Below are 21,848 nucleotides of genomic sequence, written 5' to 3'. Positions count from 1 at the left end.
TAGACAGCCACTGTGCAAGTTGCCAGGGGAAGATCACAAGGGAAATCTGAGGATTCTGAGTAGCAGATTCATTAGAGGAAGTAGGGGTGATGCTTGGCCTCCATGTCAAATTTAAGGAGGGAAGAAGGGCATAAATTGCTGACTAAATTCAATACACACTTTCCCTCACTGCCTCACCCACATTCTTTTGGATTTTGCCTTGGTTACAGAGTGAGGCATGATATGATGTTGTAAAGGGATGATATCACAGAGCATACAGGGCTGTTAAAGATAGACAAGAGAGTGTGGGAAAAGCAAAAATTGTGTTCAATAAAGTAATTTCATAAATCAGAAATACATTTATTGAAATACTTTTATTTAATTAGAGCACATTACTGAATAAGAAATACATTCATTATTAAGTAACTGAGACCAGGCAATATACAGTGCCAGAAATTCAGCCTTTCCAAATCTCTCTGAATGGTGACATTGCCCCTTTAACTGCTGGCACCGTATTGTAGTGAAGACATGATGTGGGCTGAGGAGATCAACTCAGTCATTGGGATATGTTTAGAACAGGTGACTGGGGTCAGTGGTAACCACCAGGAGGCACAATACTACCTGCGTGTTTCAAATGGAAGAGTGAATATGGTGACACCTACTCTGGGCATTACAGAGTCCATAACCTTGTTCCTCTTGTAAACAGAATATACAGCTCAGTGACCTTCCTGCCAACCCCATCTTCATCTCCATAACCTATTCATTCCATAATAGTTCCTGTATCGTATGGCAATGTTCTCCAGTTATATGTTCCACCCAAATCTTATTGAAGGCACAATCCATTTCTTCTGTCTAGTCCATAGTGTTGCCAACTCTGGCTGGATGAATTCCTGGGGGTTTCATCACATGACCTCCCGACTACAACTGCCCTATCCAGTCAAACAGCCTTTTCCCTTCCCCTCATCTTCAATACTTTTATAATTACTAATTTAAGAAGAGTGTTTAAAAGAGAATGAACAGAAACCTTTTTTTTACTGCCTCTATTAATTTTCTCCAAGGTTAGAGGGTCCAGAAGATTAATCTGGAGGTTAGTAACCCTAACTCTGCTCTATGCCTCTCCAAACCCTCTCAAAGAAAGTGGTGGTGTGACATGGCAAGAACTGAAAGAACGGGATAGAAAGAAAGACAGTAAAGCAGAATCTGATTCTCAGTAGCTTATTTATTACTCTCGGGGCTCACATTCCAACCCCCTCTATCCAGGGGACATCTTTTCACTACCAGGGATTAAAAGCAGGCGTTGAACATTGAACAGAGGAACCGGAGCAGGTCATTCAGCCCCTCAAGCCTGTTCTGCCCAGTATCACCCAGTCAAGTCTGTACCTGGGAGTTGTTGCCTCTAGGAACCTCAACATTCTCGAGGGGATATTAGACTAGCAGATACACAACACTAAGTCTGAATTTCAGACAGTTTCCATTTCACAAATTGCCAACATTAAAAACTTCATAACAAAACTAAAAATACCTGGAAAAACTCAGCAGGTCTGGCAGCATCTGCGGAGAGGAACACAGTTAACGTTTTGAGTCCGTATGACTCTTCAACAGAACTAAGTAAAAATAGAAAAGAGACTCGAAACGTTAACTGTGTTCCTCTCCACAGATGCTGCCAGACTTGCTGAGTTTTTCCAGGTATTTTTATTTTTGTTTTGGATTTCCAGCATCCGCAGTTTTTTGCTTTTATCTTAGTGATTAAAAACGTCATGACTGATCCCACTAACCGGTTTTTATCCTCGGTCTATATTGAATTACCAGGCTGACAGTAACAACAACAACTTCTATTTCTATAGTACCTTAACATAATGAAGCATCTCGAGGTGCTTCACAGGAGCATTATAAAACAAAGTACGACCCTGAAACACATAAGGAGATATCGGCTCAGATGACCAAAAGCTCAAGAGCATCTTAAAGGAGGAAAGTGAGGTAGAGAGGTGAAGCGGTGTAGGAAGGGAGTTCCAGAGCGTGGAGTCTACGAAACTGAAGGCACGACCATCAATGGTGGAGCAATTAACACCGGGGATGCTGAAGCGGCTGGAATTAGGAACGGCTACAATTAGGGTCAGTGCCCCTGGGTTAGGGAGAAAACAGCCCTGGTTCCTGTCTTTTATCCTATTCAATGAGCAGTGGGATGGCCTGTTACATTCACTGCCAAAGTATGATACAGTGTGTAGTGGTTAAGTACTGAACTAATAATCTAGAGAATAAGAGTTCAAATCCCACATTGGTAGTTTGAGAATTTGGATTCAGTTCCTTTTTAATCAAGAAATAGAAAGTTGAAATCGATAATGATGACCATGAAGGTGTCAGGTTGTCATAAAAACCTAATATTTCACAAATGTTCTTTCAGGAAGGAAAACCTGCCATCCTTACCTGGTCTGGTCTACATGTAACTCCAGTCCGACACCAACATGGTTGACTCTTAATTGTTCACTGTTGTATCAAACTTATACCAGAGATACAGGTCGACCCACCACCATCACCAACCGAGAACAACCTATAGGTTGGCCATGCCAGTATTGCCCATCTCCTGAACAGTGAATTTTATTAAAATCTACACCAGCAAGGAAACAAATGCCTTCAATAGGGAAAATAAGGGTGGAAAAGCAGAGAGGAAAAGCCCTGTTACTGATCCTTTCAATGTTAAACTGTAAGCTATGCCAACATCTTATTAGCACAGGATTTAACCCAAACAGCAAGAATGAAACCTCCATATGTTGGCAACTCAGCTTAAGAAGTTAAGAAGCTGTTTAAACCAGCTTTGGGACACTGCTGGTTCCCAAACAATTAGACTGGGGTAAAAACAGAAAATGCTGGAAATACTCAGCAGGTCTGGCAGCATCTATGGAGAAAGAAACAGGGTTAGCATTTCAGATTGATGAGTTTTCATCAGAACAATGAAGGGTCATCAATCTGAAACGTTGACCCTGTTTCTCTCTCCACAGATGTTGTCACACCTGCTATTTCCAGTATTTTCTGTTTTTATTTCAGATTTCCAGCATCTGCAGTAATCTGCTTTTCAGTTAGACTGGGATCTCTTTCTAGAATGAGAAAATTCCGGAACCAAAATATTAGGCGCGTACTCGGAGATATCCAGTGCACCCAGCGCCCTGCTAGTGGACAATCGCGATACTTTCATCTGCCACCGCCAAGGCAGCGTGGATGGGAAAGATGAGCTTTGTTCTGTAGCTGTGTATTACAGCACAGGCATCAGCATCATAGAAGAGGATTTCACCTCCATCACAGTCTACCAGCACACCAATCGACTTTGGGCGCCTCAGCAGATCCAAGGTCTTCAGCTGGCCGTCATGGGCAATCATATATTCTTCATTGTACCGAGAGAACACCCAGGAGGACGAGTTATAACCAAGTCGAGATTCGTGACCAGCGCCTTTGCGCGGAAGGCAGCCGTAAGCCAGGCCCACTTTGTAGGCGCAGCTATTCCGCACATCCACTCTCCAGGTGTGAAGACCGCTCTGGAAAGACTCCAGCCCCAGGGCATTTGGCCAGTGCTCAAAACGCTCAGGACAGTCTGGATACGAGTGGGCTTTCTTCCTGACAAAGGTCAGTCTCTTTTTATTCTCAGATAGTGTCAGCGATGAGTGCAGAGTTTTCTCGTCAATATGAATGTTTTCAGCATCTGAAACAAGATTGCCCATTAAAATCTTTACAGACACGGGCCACCAGAGCCAGATATGGGTTAACTTTTTACTTTTTTATTTTTAAAATAAAATTGTGTTTAAGGTCCTGGGTTCAAGCCCCACTCCAGAGGGAGAAGCACAAACACTTGGCTGGCACTGCCAGTGCAGTACTGAGGGAATGCTGCACTGGCGAAGGTGCTGTCTTTTGGATGAGACATTAAACCAAGGCCCTGTCTGCCCTCTCAGGTGGACATGAAATATCCCGGGCCATTAGTTTGAAGAACAGCAGGGTATTTTCTCTAACAACCCCCCTACCACAACCCCAACCCCCTGCTCCCGCCATCCCCCTGACATGTCCTGGCCAATATTTATCATTAAAATATATGATCTGGTCATTATCACATTGCTGTATGTGAGAGTTTGCAGTGTGCAAAATCACATCTCCTGCATTACCACAGTAACCACAATTCAAAAGTACCTCACTGGCTGTGAAGTGCTTTGGGACATCCTGAGGTCATAAAAGGCACTATATAAATTCAAATCTTTCAATTGGAGGTGGAGATATTAGTGCTGGGAAATGGAATAATACTTTACATTTGAGGAAGCGGTGTCAGCATCAGGGGATGTGCCGTGAAGTTTTCTCTCTGCTCTGTCCGGTGACACACTTCCACCCCTGCTGCACCAGCATCACATCTCAGTGACGCTGTCAATTAGAGCTGCTTTTAAATTGGGGCCCTGCAATCATTAGTTTGAGACTGCCCAAGCACATTTTCCATTGAAGCCTTAACCAGCTGACACAGGATATTTTCATCCTATCAAGCAGAACTTGGGTCTGAACCTTGGCCCCCATGAGTCAAAGGGCAGTAGCCTAACCCATTGCACCACCAAGCTCCCCAATCAGGTCTTCATTGGCAGAAGAATCACATTGAAAACCACAGTCTAAAGTTGACATGAGGGTAAGTGACTGTCTGAACTCACAGTCCTCGAGGTTAGAAACAGAGGACTGATAGAAGCTCCTTGCTTGTTGCCCCAGGCCGATAAAACAGACGGTTTAGGTAATTAATCTCTCTCAGTAACTTTGCAAGGTCATTTTAAATAAAAGCATTTTTAAATCCACAGCCTTGATGGCAACAATAGCAGTTTATTAGTAACCGTGTGTTCAGCTGCTGAGGCCCTGTGCTCAGAATCTCCTCCCTAAACCGCTCCACCTCTCTCTCCTACTATAAGATGCTCCTTAAAACCTACTTCTTTGACCAATATCTCTTCATGTGGCTCAGTGTCCTATTATGTTTGGCTCAGCCCCTGTGAAGTGGCTTGGAAAATTTTACTGTGTTAAAGGTGCTATATAAATGCAATTAGTTGTTGCTTAAATCTCTGTCAAAGTATATGGGTCAAAGGTGAGTAAATGAAGCTGAGGTAAATATCGGACAGATTCTAATTCAATAGTGGCTGGAACAGGTTTGAGGGACTGAATGGCCTCTACTCCTGGTCTGACATTTGGTAGAGTTTACAAAATTTCACCAGATTTCTCAAAGCTCTTTTACCTGCCCGTAAACACATGCAAATCTGGATAATTAATCCAAACAAATAATTAGAACTCAAACCTCAAAAACACTATTTTAGTGAGAACATTTTATTTCTTATTGCTGATTCGAATTAATTAATCAGTACTCAGAGATACACTCACTGACCATGCTACTAGTTAAGCTATTCCATGATTTATAAAGGGTTACACTGTATTCATACACAGTATTTTAAACTTCTCTCTTTTTTTGTGTAGCTCATGTTGTAGAGCGACCACCCGTTTTAGAAACCATTTGATTTTCACTGACATAAGGAAGAAAATGAGGCTGTTTCTGTAATAGTGGCTGATCCACTACAGGAGCTTCACACCTGGACAGCAAGTTGAAAACCTACCTCGTAATATCACCCACTACTGGCAAAATGTGAATTCGGCACCACATAAAGACCCACTATAGACAGGGTTGGACAGAGCAAGCTAACTGTTTAATCAATATCATAGTCCAGTCACAGAACTCTGGCTCCAGGCTTCTTCATAACCTGTCACTAGCCTGAGGTGGGTGTTTTAATTTCAGCAACTATACTGCACCATCATAGCACAGCCAAGCCCCTAGCTCAGCACAGCCCAGCTCAGTGCAGTTGAACCCCTAGCTCAGTCCAGACCCCAGCCCAACCCTCAGCCCAGCCCAGACCCCAGCCCAACCCACAGCCCAGCCCAGCCCCCAGCCCAACCCACAGCCCAGCCCAGGCCCCAGTCCAGCCCAACCCTCAACCCAGCCCAAACCCCATCCCAACCCAAGCCTCAGCTCAGCTCAGATCCCAGCCCAAACCAGACCCCAGCACAGCCCAGCCCCCAGCCAAACCCAACTCTCAGCCCAGTCCAGCTCAGACCTCAGCCCAGCACAGACCCAAGTACAACCCACAATGTCAGATTTCATGTGTACACTGACAACCACCAGCTCTAGTTCACCACCACCTCTTTCAATCCCTCCACTGTCTCTGATTAGTCATGCTGTTTGTCCAACATCTAGTAGTGGATGAGCAGAAACTTCCTTCAATTAAATATTGGTAAGACCAAAGCGTTGGAAAATACCAAGAGGATGAGTCGCTCAGTGGGGAACACAGGTATCTCAGAGCATAGTCAGGCTGGTTACAGAGATAGTCTGTGTAGGTTTCTTGTTGGGATTGATGAACCTCACTCACACTCCAGTACTGATCCAAGTCCTTGTTGTTCTTGAAGCTACATGGCAGTCAATTTGACCACTGGGAGAGGCACATTAAGCATGATCCCTTTTTTCCCAATCAACACATGAACTCCAGCAGAGGTTACAAACAATAATTAACAGCAGGCATTCTGGTCAATCTTCACTTCCCAAACCCAGGCCAATTGTAATTCATTTATCGCTGAGATTAGCCAACTCAACACAGGCCCAGGATCGAACCTTGGATGCCCCAGTAACCATGGGCTAATCCCACTGATTCATGAGGAGAGCACTCAAAGAGTTCAAACCAGTCCTTAATATTACATCGAATTACATTGATTATACGCTCCAGAAACAAGCCACTTTAACCAACCAATCCATGCCACTGTTTATGCTTCACATGAGACATCTTCCATTATTCCTCATCTGACTCTATCAGCATGTCCCCTATTCCCTTCCTCCTCAGATTCTTATGTAGCTTCCTTTTAAATGTATCTATACTGTCCACCTCAACTTCTGCCTGTGGTAGCCAGTTTCACATTCTAACCACTCTCTGGATAAAGAAGTATCTCCTGAATTCCTTTTCGGATTTATCAACGATTTTCAACAACAACTTGTTATTTATTTATATAGTGTCTTTAATGTTTAAAACACCCCAAGGAGTTGTTGTGAGGCAAAATTTGACATCAAGCCAAATAGGGTGATACCAGGCCAGATGGCCAAAACTTGGCCAATGTGGTAGGTTTTAAGGAGTGTTTTAAAGGAGGAAAGAGAGTTAGAGATGGGGAGGGGTTTAGGGAAGGAATTTCAGAGCTTGAGGCCTAGGCAGCTGAAGACATGACCACCAACAGTGTAATAATTAAAAGCACCGATTCTCAAGAGGCCGGAATTAAATGAATGCTAATATATCGGAGGGTTGTGGGACTGGAGGACATCACAGAGATAGGGAGGGGTGAGTGCATGGAGGTATTTGACAATGGGATTTTAAAATTGCTTGACTGGGAGACAATGTAGATCAACGAGCACAGGATGATAGATAAGCGGGACTTGATGCGGGTAAGGTAATAGGCAGCAAAGTCTTGGATTACAGTAAGTCATTACAGTATCATGTCAGTTATTACTGACCTGCGATGCAGATCATGGCCGCAGATGCCCACAGATTACCGAGGAGGTGACTGTGAGCACAGGCAAGGTTGAAGTTCAGCTTGTTTGAGTCCTTGGGCTCGAGAATTCCCTCAGCTTCCTCTGCCCTGGAACAAAAAAATTACACTCAGAACATAGGGCTGAATTTTATGCTCGTCGGGCATGCGTGATCAGCGGGCCCGGGAGCAGTTGGGAAACTTGTCTCTGACTGATCAGCTCAAGACTGCGATTTCACGCTGGTTGGCCAATTAACGGCCAGCCAGTGTGAAACACGCGCTGAATAGCTCAGCGCTGCTGGGGTGGGAGATGTCACCACAGGTGCTGGTGAGCGCTTCCACTGAGCTCCCTGAAGGCAGACAGCTGCCTTAGGTAGCCGCAGACATCCAAATAATAAAAGAAAGCACAAAAATGTCCATGCAGCACAATCAAGCACCTGAAAGTGCACCCTATAAAAATGCTGTCCCCAGATATTTATTTTTATTTTATATCCTAACGGAGATTTTATCCCGCCCTTGGATGAGGTTTCATCAAAAATGTAACCTGACCAACTGGCCCGTTGCCAGCCATAAGCTTGGACGGGCCACAAAAAAATCACTTACAATTGCACCATTAATAAAAACAGAAAAACACACAGAAGGCCTGGAATATTGTGTCCAATTCTACGCACTGCATTTAGGAAGGATATCAAGGCTTTGGAGAGAATGGAGGGATTACAGGGATGAGGGACGTCAGTTATGTGGACAGACGAGAAAAGATGGGATTATTCTCTGGGAATGTTAGGGGAGATTTACTAGAGGTGTTCAAAAAAATGAAGGGTTTGAATAGAATAAATAAGGAGAAACTGTTTCCATTTGCAGTCGGACCGATAAGCAGAGGACAAAGGTTTAAGATAATTGACCTATGCGGTTACAGAAAACAACAAATAGATGCGTCTATTTTCCTCCCCAGTATTAATGAGAGTTTGAGGATCTATTTGTAAAATGTGAAAACTTCGCTCCCTGGCCCTGCTCCATCAGTAATGTGAAGCTATCATACACGAGCTTGTGCCCAAGATAATCTTTGCCTTCAAGTCTTCCCATTATCGTAGGACAGAAAACTGAACCCCAGATACAAAAATCTTAAGGTGGTGGCAGGAGGAGGGGGGCTGTGGGCAAGGGGTGGGGGAAGTAGGGTTTCCAACCCTCCAGGATTGCTCTTGGGTCTCCAGGACTTAAAGATTCATCTCCATGGCCCTCTTGCCAGCAACATCCAAGGAGAAGGATTTCACAAGGGGGTGAAAAGGCTGTTTGACCATCTGAGACAACTGGAGTTGGGAGGTCATGTGATAAACCTCCAGTAATATGTTCTACTCTAGAGAGGAACAAAGGTTTTACATCAATGGTGAAGAGGCTTCAATAGATAATACCAAGGATGGCCCAGCGTTAAAAAAACACATTCATAAGAACATAAATAGGTATAGACCATTGGGCCTTTCCAGTCAGTGGTCTTGGGATGGGAAGGTGAAAGGGATAAACACAGGTCCACAAGTTTGTTAAAAACTGTAGTAGGTGGAAGGATTTATAATATTCTGGGGAGGAGTCTTTGAGTTGCAGGTCATAGACACTCTCATTCATAATATTTATAGATCATTTGAAATTCAAATGATTTCCATTGTGTGAACTTGGAGCAGTTAAATCATAAAAGGACCTTCAGCAGATCAATGGGTTCAGTGCTCCAGGTACTGCTTCAGGCAGTTTGGTAGCTCAATTGCCCTCCTTGAAGGAGTGGGCTGAGGATGGATCAGTTGAGCCTGTACAGCCAAAGAGTCAGGAATTCCCAAACAAGATTCCCGGAAAGAAGAGAGAAGCCTGCAGCTCTTTCCTTGGAGAATGGAAAGCAGAATAAGATCCCTGAAGACAATTACAATGCAATACTTCTATAGGGGATCGAGATGACATTGTGAACTGCAGGAGAAAAGCTTGAATGGATAAGGGTGTTTTTAGTGACACCATCCAGTTGGTGCAATTAACAAGATTTGTACTGGCTCTGTCATGAAATGTTGGAACAATAATCACCCAACAGCTCACTAGAATGTGTAATTTGATCCAATCAGGATGGAGACTCATATCACTTTATTGAAGGTCTCTACAGGGCTAAATTCAATACGCAGTTAGATCCAGTTATTATCAGGTATTAATAAAAGCAGAAAATGCTGGAAATACTCACTGGGTCAGGCCAGCAGATAGAACTGTTCTAATGAGAGGCCATCGAACTAAAACATTAACTCTGTTTCTCTCTCCAGTGCCTGACCTGCTGAGTATTTCCAGCATTTTCTGATTTTATTTATGATTTCCCGCATCCCCAATATGTTGCTATTGCTAGGCCGGATGCAGGATCAGACAAGGCACAGTTAATCCTTGGGTCTATTTGACATCCTAAACTTCAGGAGTAAAGCTTCAATGGGTTTTGCTGAGTTTAATGTTAGTAGTTGACGTCTGCTCTGGATTATTGACAGGACATACCTTTCAAATATTTCCTTCTGGCATTTCTGCAGAGAAAGAGAGTGAATTAAGTTATTTAGTAAACAGAAGTAATTCATAAATGAGACAGTACAGTAATGGAAAACTATAGCTCACCACAAGGGCGCTGTCATCCATTTTGGTTAGTGTGTCTACCAGGTAGCTTTTAATGTCAGTTAACTTCTGCTGAGACTCCATCCAGTAGGTTTTCTGGGTCAGGATGCTCTGTTGGACCCGCTCTTCCTCATTATGGATCACCTCCAACAGTCTCTGCTCCTCATTCTCGCACATCTCACGTATAAAGTTGAGACGTTGGATGATCAGTTCCCTGGCACTGCTGGCATTAGCCTGTTGGCAGGAACGTGGAGAGAAGCCATCAGTAAGGATGAGCTGCGACCAATGGCATTAATCAGAGCAGCAATACCCTCAATCAGTGAGATCAGCTCAGGCAACTAAAGCAGCATCATTACAACAACCTGCACTTATATGTAGTTTAATGTAGCAAAATGCCCCAGAGTGCTTCACAGGAGCATAATCAAACAAAACATTACATTGAACCACATAAGGAGATAATAGAACAGGTGACAAAGAACTGGACAAAGTCATAGGTTTTAAGGAGTATCTTAAAGGAAGGGAGGTTTAGGGAGGGAATATCAAAGCTTATGGCCTAGGCAGGTGTAAAGTTCTTGGTAAGAAACACTCAGAAGCAATCTGCATGTGCTGTTAGAACATTGCTGTTTTTATTTTCTCACTCCCTCTACTGGAACATTGCACATGCAATACACACAGTACACGACAACCATTGGTAAATGAGAGACATATCTTCTTGTCCTTGAATTTTCCGGGAATATTTGAACTTTCAGAGCGGGCTGTCTGCTTTGTGAACAATGTAAACAATAAACTTAAACACAACTTGAACATTCAACTTCACCTTAATCTTTATTACAACAATAATCCCTTCCCCTGCTTCCTTTTTTGTTTAAAACTAATAAGTGATGTAGACTTTGCACTCAGTCATATACAATAGATGAAAGATTTTCTCGGTAATATATTCCTCACAATTAGTAGGATTGATTGCAGGCAAAGGATGGCATGAAAGATAGCCTGCTGACCATGCCTGACTGATACTCAACACTCATACTCTTGTAGTTTGATTATTGAACTGTCTAGTTGGATAGGTGGTTTGCCATGCGAATGGTTGATCAAGCTTACAACTAGCCTATGATCGGTTATCACTTCGAACTCGCTTCTATGTAAGTAGAAATAAGGGTCTTAGATGCCCCATGTTCTTTAGGGAAGGAAATCTGCTGTCATTACCTGCTCTGGCCTACATGTGACTCCAAACCCACAGCAATGTAGTTGGAAATGGCCTAGCAAACTCAGTTGTATCAATCTGCTAAAAAGTCTAAAAAGAATGAAAACGGACGGACCACCCAACATCAACCCAGGCACCGGAAACGACAACGACAAACTCAGCCCTGTCGGCCCTGCAAAGTTCTCCTTACTAACATCTAGGGGCTCATGATGAGGAAACCAACAAGAGGGAAAAACATATTTGACCTCATGCTCACCAGCCTGCCTGCCACAGGTGCAACTGTCCATGACAGTATCAGGAGTGACCACTGCACAGTCATTGTGGAGAAGAAGTCCTGCCTTCACATTGAAAATACCCTCCATCGTGTTATATGGCGCTACCACCGTGCTAAATGGGATAGATTTCGAACGGATCTAGCAACTCAAGACACGGCAACCTTGAGGCACTGTGGGCCATTAGCAGCAGCAGAATTGTACTCAAGCACAACCTGTAACCTCATGGCCTGGCATATCCCCCACTCTACAAATCAAGCCAGGGGATCAACCCTGGTTCAATGAAGTGTGCAGGAGGGCATGCCAGGAGCAGCACCAGGCATACCTAAAAATGAGGTGTCAACCTGGTGAAGCTACAACACAGGATTACTTGCATACCAAACAGCATAAGCAGCAAGCGACAGACAGAGCTAAGTGATTCCACAACCAACGGATCATATCTAAGCTCTGCAGTCCTGCCACATCCAGTCATGAATGATGGTGGACAATTAAACAACTTACTGGAGGAGGGGGCTCCACAAATATCCTCATTCTCAATGATGGGGAAGCCCAGCACATCAGTGCAAAAGACAAGACTGAAGCATTTACAACAATCTCCAGCCAGAAATGCCGTGTGGATGATCCATGTCAGCCTCCTCCGGAGGTCCCCAGCATCACAGATGCCAGTCTTCAGCCAATTCAATTCACTCCACATGATATCAAGAAATAGCTGAAGGCACTGGATACTGCAAAGACTATGGGTCCTGACAATATGCCGGAAATACTACTGAAGACTTGTGCTCCAAAACTTGCTGCGTCCCTAGCCAAGCTGTTCCAGTACAGCTACAACACTGGCATCTACCCGGCTATGTGGAAAATTGTCCAGGTATGTTCTGTACACAAAAAGCAGGACAAATCCAAACTGGCCAATACCGCCCCATCAGTCTACTCTCCATCATTAGTAAAGTGATGGGAGGGGTCATCAACAGTGCTATCAAGTGACACTTGCTAAGCAATAACCTGCTCACTGACGCTCAGTTTGGGTTCCACCAGGGTCACTCAGCTCCTGACCTCATTACAGCCTTGGTTCAAATATGGAAAAAGAGCTGAACTCCCAAGGTGAGGTGAGAGTGACTGCCCTTGACATCAAGGTAGCATTTGACAGAGTGTGGCATCAAAGAGCCCTAGCAAAACTGGAGTCAGTGGGAATCAGGGAGGAAACTCTCCGCTGGTTAGAGTCATACCTAGCACAAAGGAAGATGCTTGTGGTTTGTTGGAGGTCAATCATTTCAGTTCCAGGACATCGCTGCAGGAGTTCCTCGGGTTAGTGTCCTAGGTCCAACCATCTTCAGCTGCTTCATCAACGACCTTCCTTCCATTATAAGGTCAGAAGTGGGGATGTTCACTGATGATTGCACAATGTTCAGCACCATTCGCAACTCCTCAGGTACCGAAGCAGTCCATGTCCAAATGCAGCAAGACCTGGACAATATCCAGGCTTGGGCTGACAGGTGGCAAGTAACATTCACGCCATACAAGTGCCAGGCAATGACCATCTCCAACAAGAGAGAACTTAACCATCACCCCTTGATGTTCAATGGCATTACCATCAGTGAAACCCCCATCATCAGCATTGACCAGAAACTGAACTGGACTAGCCATATAAATACTGGCTACAAGAGCAAGTCAGAGATTAGGAATCCTGCAGTGAGTAACTCACCTCCTGACCCCCCTAAGCCTGTCCACATTATACAAGGCACAAATCAGGAGTGTGATGGAGAACTCTCCACTTGCGTGGATGAGTGCAGCTCCAACAACACTCAAGAAGCTTGACACCATCCAAGACAAAGCAGCCTGCATGATTGATCACCGACGCACAGTAGCAGCAGTGTACACCATCTACAAGATGCACTGCACGACCTCACCAAGGATCCTTAGACAGCACCTTCCAAACCCACAACCGCTACCATCTAGAAGGACAAGGGCAGCATGAGAACGCCACCACTGTGGATGTACCTACACCATGTGGACTGCTGCAGTTCAAGAAGGCAGCTCACCACCACCTTCTCGAGGGCAATTAGGGATGGGCAATAAATGCTGCCTAGGCAGTGATGCCCACATCCCATGAATGAATTTTTAAAAATGTGATTGAGAGTGTTTATCTCTCCATTTGCAAATGACACTGCTCTACAGGCACTAGCAAACTGCTTGCCATCATGACACTTGATGGGTTACCTGCCTCGTCTTTCTGCACCTAAGGCAACTAGACTTGCATCCACGACAAGCTGGGTGGTTTTGTCAGGGTCGAAATAGGCATTTGTGCAACTTGTTGATAACCATTGTTTGATTTGGTGTACAGCCTGTTTGTGTGATGTAGTCCACTCCTACATGGTGGTCTCTTTTGTCAGATCGTGTAGGGGGCAGACAACGTAGCAAAGTCAAAATTGAAGCACCTACAGTACGTGATGAGCCTGAGCAGATTCTGACTTGTTTGTAGGATCCATGGAGTTTGCAATGGCTTCAACTTTCCATGGGTCAGGTGATACCCATTTGTCACTGAACACATGACCGAAGAATTCAATTCTGCTTTCATTGGACAAGCATTTGTCTTTGTTCAAAGTGAGGTTACATTCTGTAAGATGTTGTAAACATGCATGTCAGCATGTCTCGAGTTCACTTTCAGTGTGATCATAGATGAGAATGTCAACGCTGATGATCAGTGTGCCCTCTGCACTGCAGAGTGAATCATGTGCTGAAATAAAAACAGAAAATTCTGGAAAAACTCAGCAGGTCTAACAGCATCTGTGGAGAGAAAAACAGAGTTAACGTTTCGCGTCTGTATGGCTCTTCTTCAGAGCTGGAATATGCTGAGATGTGCTCAAATACCTCAGCTGCTGAGCTGACTCCAAAATTGAGCCTCTTGTATTGAAAAAGTCCGATGTGAGTGGAGAACAATAAGATACATCGATTCTCCTGGAAGTTCAATTTGATGGTAGCCTGCATTGAGGTCAAGTTTAGCAAAGTGTTTAGCACCTTGCCTAAGATGTCATCAGTTGTTGGTGTCAAGTGTCTTTCTTGTTGTATGGCTTGGTTTGGCAACTGCATAGCAACATGGATTCTAATCTGGTTCTCACACTTGGGGCAGTATTTTTCAGTCAGCGTGCGGGGGCAGGGCAACACACTGATGCATAAAATGATGCGCGATGACGTTGGGCGTGCATCCTGATGTCATCGCCCAGTCCTGCAATATTTTGTTCGATATGTAAATTGCCTATTAAGGCCATTAAGAAAGTAATTGATATCATTGGTAATGCTGCCCGTCCAACCTTAAGGTTGGCAGGCAGGCAGAAAGGCCAAGCGACCTTCACATTTTTTAGGAAACCTCATCCACAAGCAGGATGAGGTTTCCTAAAGCTTTTATTAACTAAATTTTTTAAAATTCCTAAATATAAAAACATGCCCCGTCTCATGTGACACAGTCACATGAGGGGACATGTTTAAATAAATTTTTGAATCATTTATTTAATTATTTGAACATCCATTCAATCTCCCTGAGGCAACTCTTTCGCGCGCATGCATGAGCCAATCACGGGTAGCCCCCGCCAAGCCCACCCACCGCCTGAAAAATTCAGGCCTTGGGTTTCTTTATGACTTGTACAGGTAAGACCCAAGGGGTGGCTAGTCCCCAACTTTCTTAATAATGTTAAGGTCACAGAGGCACTGATGTTCCTTCTCCATCTGCTTTCTGACATGAAATATATTCGTCATTGCGGATGCACGACTGGGGGCACATTCAGGTCTACATGTACACGAGAATGTTGTTGATATGTGTGAGAATCATGTATGTGACGGCAGTCATGTATAGATCTGTTGTTGTCTAAAAACTGAAAAGCTGATTCTTTTGATGTGACATCATTCATCCTATTATCTTTGAATGTGATCAATGTTTCAAAAGTCCCACAAATTTTCAGTGGTTTGTCAAGATGTCAAGGGAAATTTTTTATATTCCCTGGTTTGCAGAGAGTGGGGTAATCCTGAAGTTTGCTGAACATTTTGTCTCCCAAGACAGTGACAGGGGCTCCTGTATCTCTGAGAGCATCTAGGTCCGAGCAGCCAATGGTCACTGTCACACGTGGCTGATGCTGTGTGAAAAAGACAACACAGAAGTACATTCAGGGTCATCAGCCTCTACACTGGCTACATTCCCTTGCCCTTTTGTTGTGGTACATGTACGTGGTTCCCTTCTGGCGGTATTGCTCTGAACAGTTGATTTTTGCTGATAAGTGACAAATGTGAACAAAGTGGTTGATTTTTACACTGCTTGCCAGTAGCAGGACATTCTGTCTGATGTGGCTAAACACCCCAAACAACAGAAAAATTCTTTGGACAAGTCGCAGTTTTGTTTGTGGGACTGCTGTTGTTGCTTTGCAGGTGGGTTTCCTGTCATGTGAGCGATGAACACTGTTTATAGGAGTTAAATTGGAGTGTGGTAGTTTTTTTTATATATTCGTTCATGGGATTTGGGCATCATGGCTAGGCCAGCATTTATTGCCTTGGTCAGTTAAGAGTCAGCCACATTGCTGTCAAATATAGGCCAGGCCAGACCAGGTAAGGACAGCAGATTTCCTTTTCTAACGGACATGAGTGAATCAGATGGGTTTTTACGACAATCGGCAATGGTTTCATGATCATCATCATCAGGCTTTTAATTCCCGATTTTTAATTGAATTCAAATTTCACTATCTGCCATGGTGAGATTTGAACCCGAGTCCCCAGAACATTACACTGGGTCTCTGCAATACTAGTCCAGTGACAATACCGCTACTCCCCCTGTTACTGTTGGCAGTCTCAACTTCAGTAGCTCTGGACTCTGAAAGCGATAGCGATCCTGCTAATTCCAATAGTTCTGACAGCTCTTTGACTTTCTTGAGTGCTTTTCTCCATTGTTAACTAGGGAGACAACCTTTGATTATTTGTATTTTCATTTCATGTTCAACATGACCAAAATCACATTTGGTTGTTAATTGCCTCAATTGCATGCACTATTGATCAATTGTATCATTTGCTCCTTGCTTAGTGCGTCAAAAGACAATTGTTTCATATAGTGTATTCTTCCTGGGTCTGAAATAGGTCATTAGTGCATGTTTTGCTAAGTTGTAGTCATTTTAATCAGGCTTAAGTGTCTCAAAGATATCTTCCAATTCTTCACCTCCATTGTGGAGAAATAAGGCCTTTTTTCTCTCGTCATCAGTAATTGCAAAGCCTGTCATTGTGCCTTTGAAACGTCGCAGCCACTTCTGCCAACGTAGGAATACAAAGGACAGCTTGAGGTGCATATCAAAGTGTAATAGCATGGGCATAGCCATCACAACCTTAATTGTCAGTGCAGTGATACTGCATGATCAAGGATCTGGGATAGTGTTCCTGTAGCATACACATGTTACAGATTCTATGTTTGTAGATGTTTCCTTCTGCAGAACTGATTGTCATTATGTTCTCTGTTTAATCTGCACCTCCACCACTGCTAAATCAAACTGGAGATGGGAGCTCCGCCATAAAAAAAACATTCCTCTACAACGTTTTTTTGCATGCCTGTAAATCCCAACAGCACTGCTGATTTGTCTCTCTCCCAAAAGGCAAGATATGTGCTCTGTGCTGACAGCCCATCGAATTAATATCAATTGGACACCATTATGCAAATAATTTCTTCAGACCCCGAGCATCACTGCGCAACATGTGCTCCACATGAAAATCGTCCAAGAAGCCTTTTGTCCCGATCAATCAACAACTTACCAAGCAGCTACTAGTAGCTGAAGGTTTTTCACTATACTGTCCAGACACATGTTCATTGACATTGTAAAGTTATTGGTAAGAAACACTCAGAAGCTGTTTTATTTTCTGACTCCCTCTAATTGCACACGTTCCTTCAGACAAGTACAGTGGCCTCAAATAAACAATAAACACAATACACCACAGTAATTCCTCACCAAACATTGTTGTTGTATTCCTGAAAAGTGTAACATTAGAAACAACTTTGAGTGAATCAGATGTTCCCATTACAACCAACGTAAAAGCTTTAGCTAGGTTCTGTAGGACCTGTCCCATCAGCAAAGAACAAACATTATACATGTAAGATTAAAAACTGCACATTGCTAAATTACTGCAGGTACATACTCCAAATCCAGCACCCTGGGAACAAAGATCATGCACTTTTCAGGAGAGAATTCCAGACATTCACTACCCTCTGAGAGAAGAAATTCCTTCGCATCTCGGTTTTAAATGAGCGTCCCCTGACTCTGTAACTATGTCCCCTTGTTCGAAGTTCCCCCACTAGTGGAAATATCTTCTCAACATCTACCCTGTCAAGCTCCCTCAGAAGCTTGTATGTTTCAATAAGATCACCCCTCATTCTTCTAAACTCTAATGAATAAAGGCCTAACCTGTTTAGCCGTTCTTGATAAGTCAACCCCTTCATCCCAGGAATCAGCCTAGTCAATCTCTGCCTTTTGATTCTTCATACCAAAGTGCATGACCTCACATTTCCTACATTAAATGTGATCCGCCAAGTTTTTGCCCACTCACTCAATCTATCTATATCCCCTTGCAGATTCCTTATGTCCTTATCACAACATGCCCTTCCATCTATTTTTGTATCATCAGCAAATTTGGATACATTACACTCTGTCCCCTCCTCCAATTCATTAATATAGATAGTAAATAATTGAGGCCCTAGGACTGATCCTTGTAGCACTCCACTAGTTACGTCTTTCCAACCTAAAAAAGACCCATTAATCCTGACTGTCTTCTGTGCGTAAAACCAATCTATAATCCATGCTAATACATTACCCCAAATACCATGAGCTCCTATCTTGTGCAATAACCTTTTATGTGGCATCTCATTGAATGCCTTATGAAAATCCAAATACACTACATCTACTTGATCAACTTTGCTTGTTGTATCCTCAAAGAACTCTGGCAAATTAGTCAAACATGATTTCCCTTTCACAAAACCATGTTTGATTGCGTTAAGCTTTTCTAAATGTCCTGCTATTTCTTCCTTAATAATGGACTCTAGCATTTTCCCAATGACAGATGTCAGGCTGACTAGCCTACAGTTTCCTGCTTTTTGTCTCCCTCCCTTCTTGAACAGGGGCATCACATTAGCAGTTTTCTAATCCGCTGGGATCCTCCTGGAATCCAGTGAGTTCTGGAATATTTCGACCAATGCCTCCACTACCTCTGCAGCCACTTCCTTTAAAACCCTTGGATGCAGGCCATCAGGTCCTGGTGACTTGTCTGCCTTTAGTCCCATTAGTTTGTCACATACTTTGCCCCTCGTGATAGAGACTGTTACAAGATCTTTCCTCCCATTAGCTCCTTGCTTACCTGATATCTTTGGGATGTTTATAGTGTCCTCCACCGTGAAGACCGATGCAAAATATTGGTTTAAATTATCTGCCATTTCCCTGTTCCCCATTATTAATTCTCCAGTCACTTCCTCCAAGGATCCCACTCTCTTTCTTTTTATATACCTGTAGAAGCTCTTTCTGTTTATTTTTATAGTCCTTGCCAACTTATTTTCATAATCAATTTTCTCACTCTTTATTAGCTTTTTAGTAATCCGCTGCGGGCTCCTAAAAAATTCCCAACCCTCTGGCCTACCAGTAGCTTTCGCTGCTTTGTATGCCTTACTTTTTGACTGGATACTCTCCTTGACCACCTTTGTTAACCACGGGTGGTTCATCCTTCTCATCGAGTCCTTCTTTTTGACCGGGATAAACTTTTGCTGAGTGTTTTGGAATATCTGCTTAAATGTTTGCCGCTGCTCATCCATGGTGCCATGGCATACAAGGCTATGGGCCTAGTGCTGGAAAATGGGATTAGAATAGTTAGGTACTTGTTTGACTGGCATAGACTCGATGGGCTGAAGTGCCTTTTTCTGTGCTGTAGACCTCTATGACTCTATGACACTGACCTTTCTCTTAGTCTATTTGCCCAGCCCGCTTTAGACAACTCTTTCTTCATACTTCTGTAATTGCCCTTATTTAAGATGAGGACACTGGTTTGAGACCCGAGTTGCTCGCCCTCAAACTGAATTTGAAATTCTACCATGTTGTGATCGCCACCCCCTAAAGGATCCTTAACTACGATATCTCATTTTAATCCCACCTCATTAGACATTACTAGATCTAAAATAGCCTGTTCCTGGGTAGGTTCTGCAACATATTGCTCTAAGAAACAATTGCTGATGCACTCTACAAATTCATCTTGTCCTGTCAATCTGATTTGTCCAGTCAACATGCAGATTAAAATCATCCATGACAATTGTAGTGCCCTTCTTACATGCCTCCATTATTTCCCAAACTATACTTTGTCCTACAGCGAGGCAACTCATCGGGGGCCTATAGACGACTCCCATATTATATCAAAGATAGTTATTCTGAAGACAGAAATGAGTTTACTATGATCATGTTAGCTGAGGCTCATTTGGCAGCATTCTCACCTCCAAGTCAGAAGGTTCTGGGTTAAAGTCCCATCCCAGAACTTGAACACAAGAATCTAGGTCAACATTATAGTGCAGTGCTGGGGGAGTGCTGCACTGTTGGACGTGTTGTCTTTCAGATGAGATGTTAAACTAAGGTTCCGTCCATTCTTTCAGGTGGATGCAAAACATCCTATGGTACTATTTCAAAGAGCGGTAGGAGAGTTACCCCAGTGTCCTAGCTAACATTTATTCCTCAGACGGATTATATGGTCATTGCCTTACTGAGGTTTGTGGGAGCTTGCAGTCCTCAAATTGGCTGGTATGTTTCTTACAACAGTGACTGCTCTTCTAAAATGCTTCATTGGCTTTAGAGGACTTTGGGGGCATCCTGAGGTCATGTAAGACACTAAATGGGGGTCTTTCTGTATGATTGAAATAAAGAAAATGTTATAAATATTGCATTATTTTAAAAAGCCATTTGATAGAACCAGCACAATTTTATTTGTGCAATCGAATAGCAACCTTATTTTCTTCCTTTTACTTTATAAATCATTTTGCTTTGCTTTCATTACTTTTGTCAAACATTGAAAAGATATTCAAGAGACTGATTTAGATTTCAATCTCATCGAAAATTATCAAATTTACAGATGGTCAATGTTATGTGCCTCTCTCAGTGGAGCGAAGAGCAGAAAGTGAAGTGCTCCCTACAAATAATTGCCAGTACCAGGGAGTGGTGTTGCTGTGGGATACGTGTTACATAACGACAGAATTAAAATCCCAGGAGTGTAATGTAATCATTAGTAAAAATACAAGAATGGTAAGACCCAACTCATTAAACCTACCTCTTCCTCTCCACAGATGCCATCTGACCTGCTGTATGTTTCCAGCACTAACCATTTTTATTTCAGATTTCTAGTATTTACAATATTTTGCATATACATCAGGCCTGTTCGCATTACTGTATAGCGCAGTAGTATATGAGCATAACTTTTCTTGTGTCCTGATGGGAAATAATTGAATTTTGCAGAGATAGAACAAGTGACCATGACTTAGGGAGCTGACAGTTTGCAAATGTGGCTACTGAAGGTTGTGAAGGGAGTGGGAAAGTCTGTACTCCAGACCACACACTGTATTATAGCAGTAAAATACCAACAGATTGCTGGCCAAATGAGCGAAAGCAGGCCAATCCACTGCATCTGCTCATCCACACCCTATTAGCTTCAAGTACACAAAACAACTGTCTCCACATAAAAAGACAGCTTCAATCAGACAGATGCAGTAACTGAGGGCTTCACATACTTGATCTCTTTCACCAAATTTCAGTACTTTGCAATTCAAATGATTTATGTTATCAGAACTTTGGATGCTGCTTGCTTAATCAGGGTCCCACCCAAAATTTCCATAACTAGCTAGGGCACATGTCCAAACCACAATACCAGATCTCAGTCAAGCAACAGTTGGGGCTCAGGGCTCTACAACTGACCCTTTACTCTGAAGCTAGGGTTCCTGTTTATTTACCCCTCCGAGAAAGTCTGCATGTGGGGACAATAGGTGAGAACAGTTAATAAAGCATACAGTATCCTGGGCTTTAATAATAGGGGCATAGAGTACAAGAGCAGGGAGGTTATGCTGAGCTTATATAAAATACTAGTTAGACCTCAGCTGAAGTATTGTGTACAGTTCCGGGTACCACACTATAGGAAGGGTGTGATCGCATTGGAGAGAGTGCAGAAGAGGTTTACAAGAATGGTTCCAGGGATGA

General features: G+C 43.2%; 1 protein-coding gene across 1 annotated transcript in view; it reads right to left on the bottom strand.

Annotated features, from left to right (window-relative positions):
• Window positions 1-1,180: 1,180 nt before the first annotated feature.
• LOC144685647 (B box and SPRY domain-containing protein-like) overlaps window positions 1,181-21,848 on the bottom strand; it is a 43,761-nt gene continuing 23,093 nt past the window's right edge. Inside the window, exons 3-6 of the mRNA XM_078550392.1 lie at window positions 10,153-10,383; window positions 10,039-10,064; window positions 7,520-7,644; window positions 1,181-3,670 (exon numbers count right to left, since the gene is read on the bottom strand). Coding sequence (XP_078406518.1) covers window positions 3,144-3,670; window positions 7,520-7,644; window positions 10,039-10,064; window positions 10,153-10,383 — 909 coding nt within the window. The 3' untranslated portion in view covers window positions 1,181-3,143. The remainder of the gene's footprint in view (window positions 3,671-7,519; window positions 7,645-10,038; window positions 10,065-10,152; window positions 10,384-21,848) is intronic.

Source organism: Cetorhinus maximus, chromosome 10 (assembly GCF_964194155.1).
Source record: "Cetorhinus maximus chromosome 10, sCetMax3.hap1.1, whole genome shotgun sequence".
NCBI lineage: Eukaryota > Metazoa > Chordata > Chondrichthyes > Lamniformes > Cetorhinidae > Cetorhinus > Cetorhinus maximus.
Note: the sequence above shows the minus strand (reverse complement) of the source record. Positions and strands in the feature narration are given on the sequence as shown.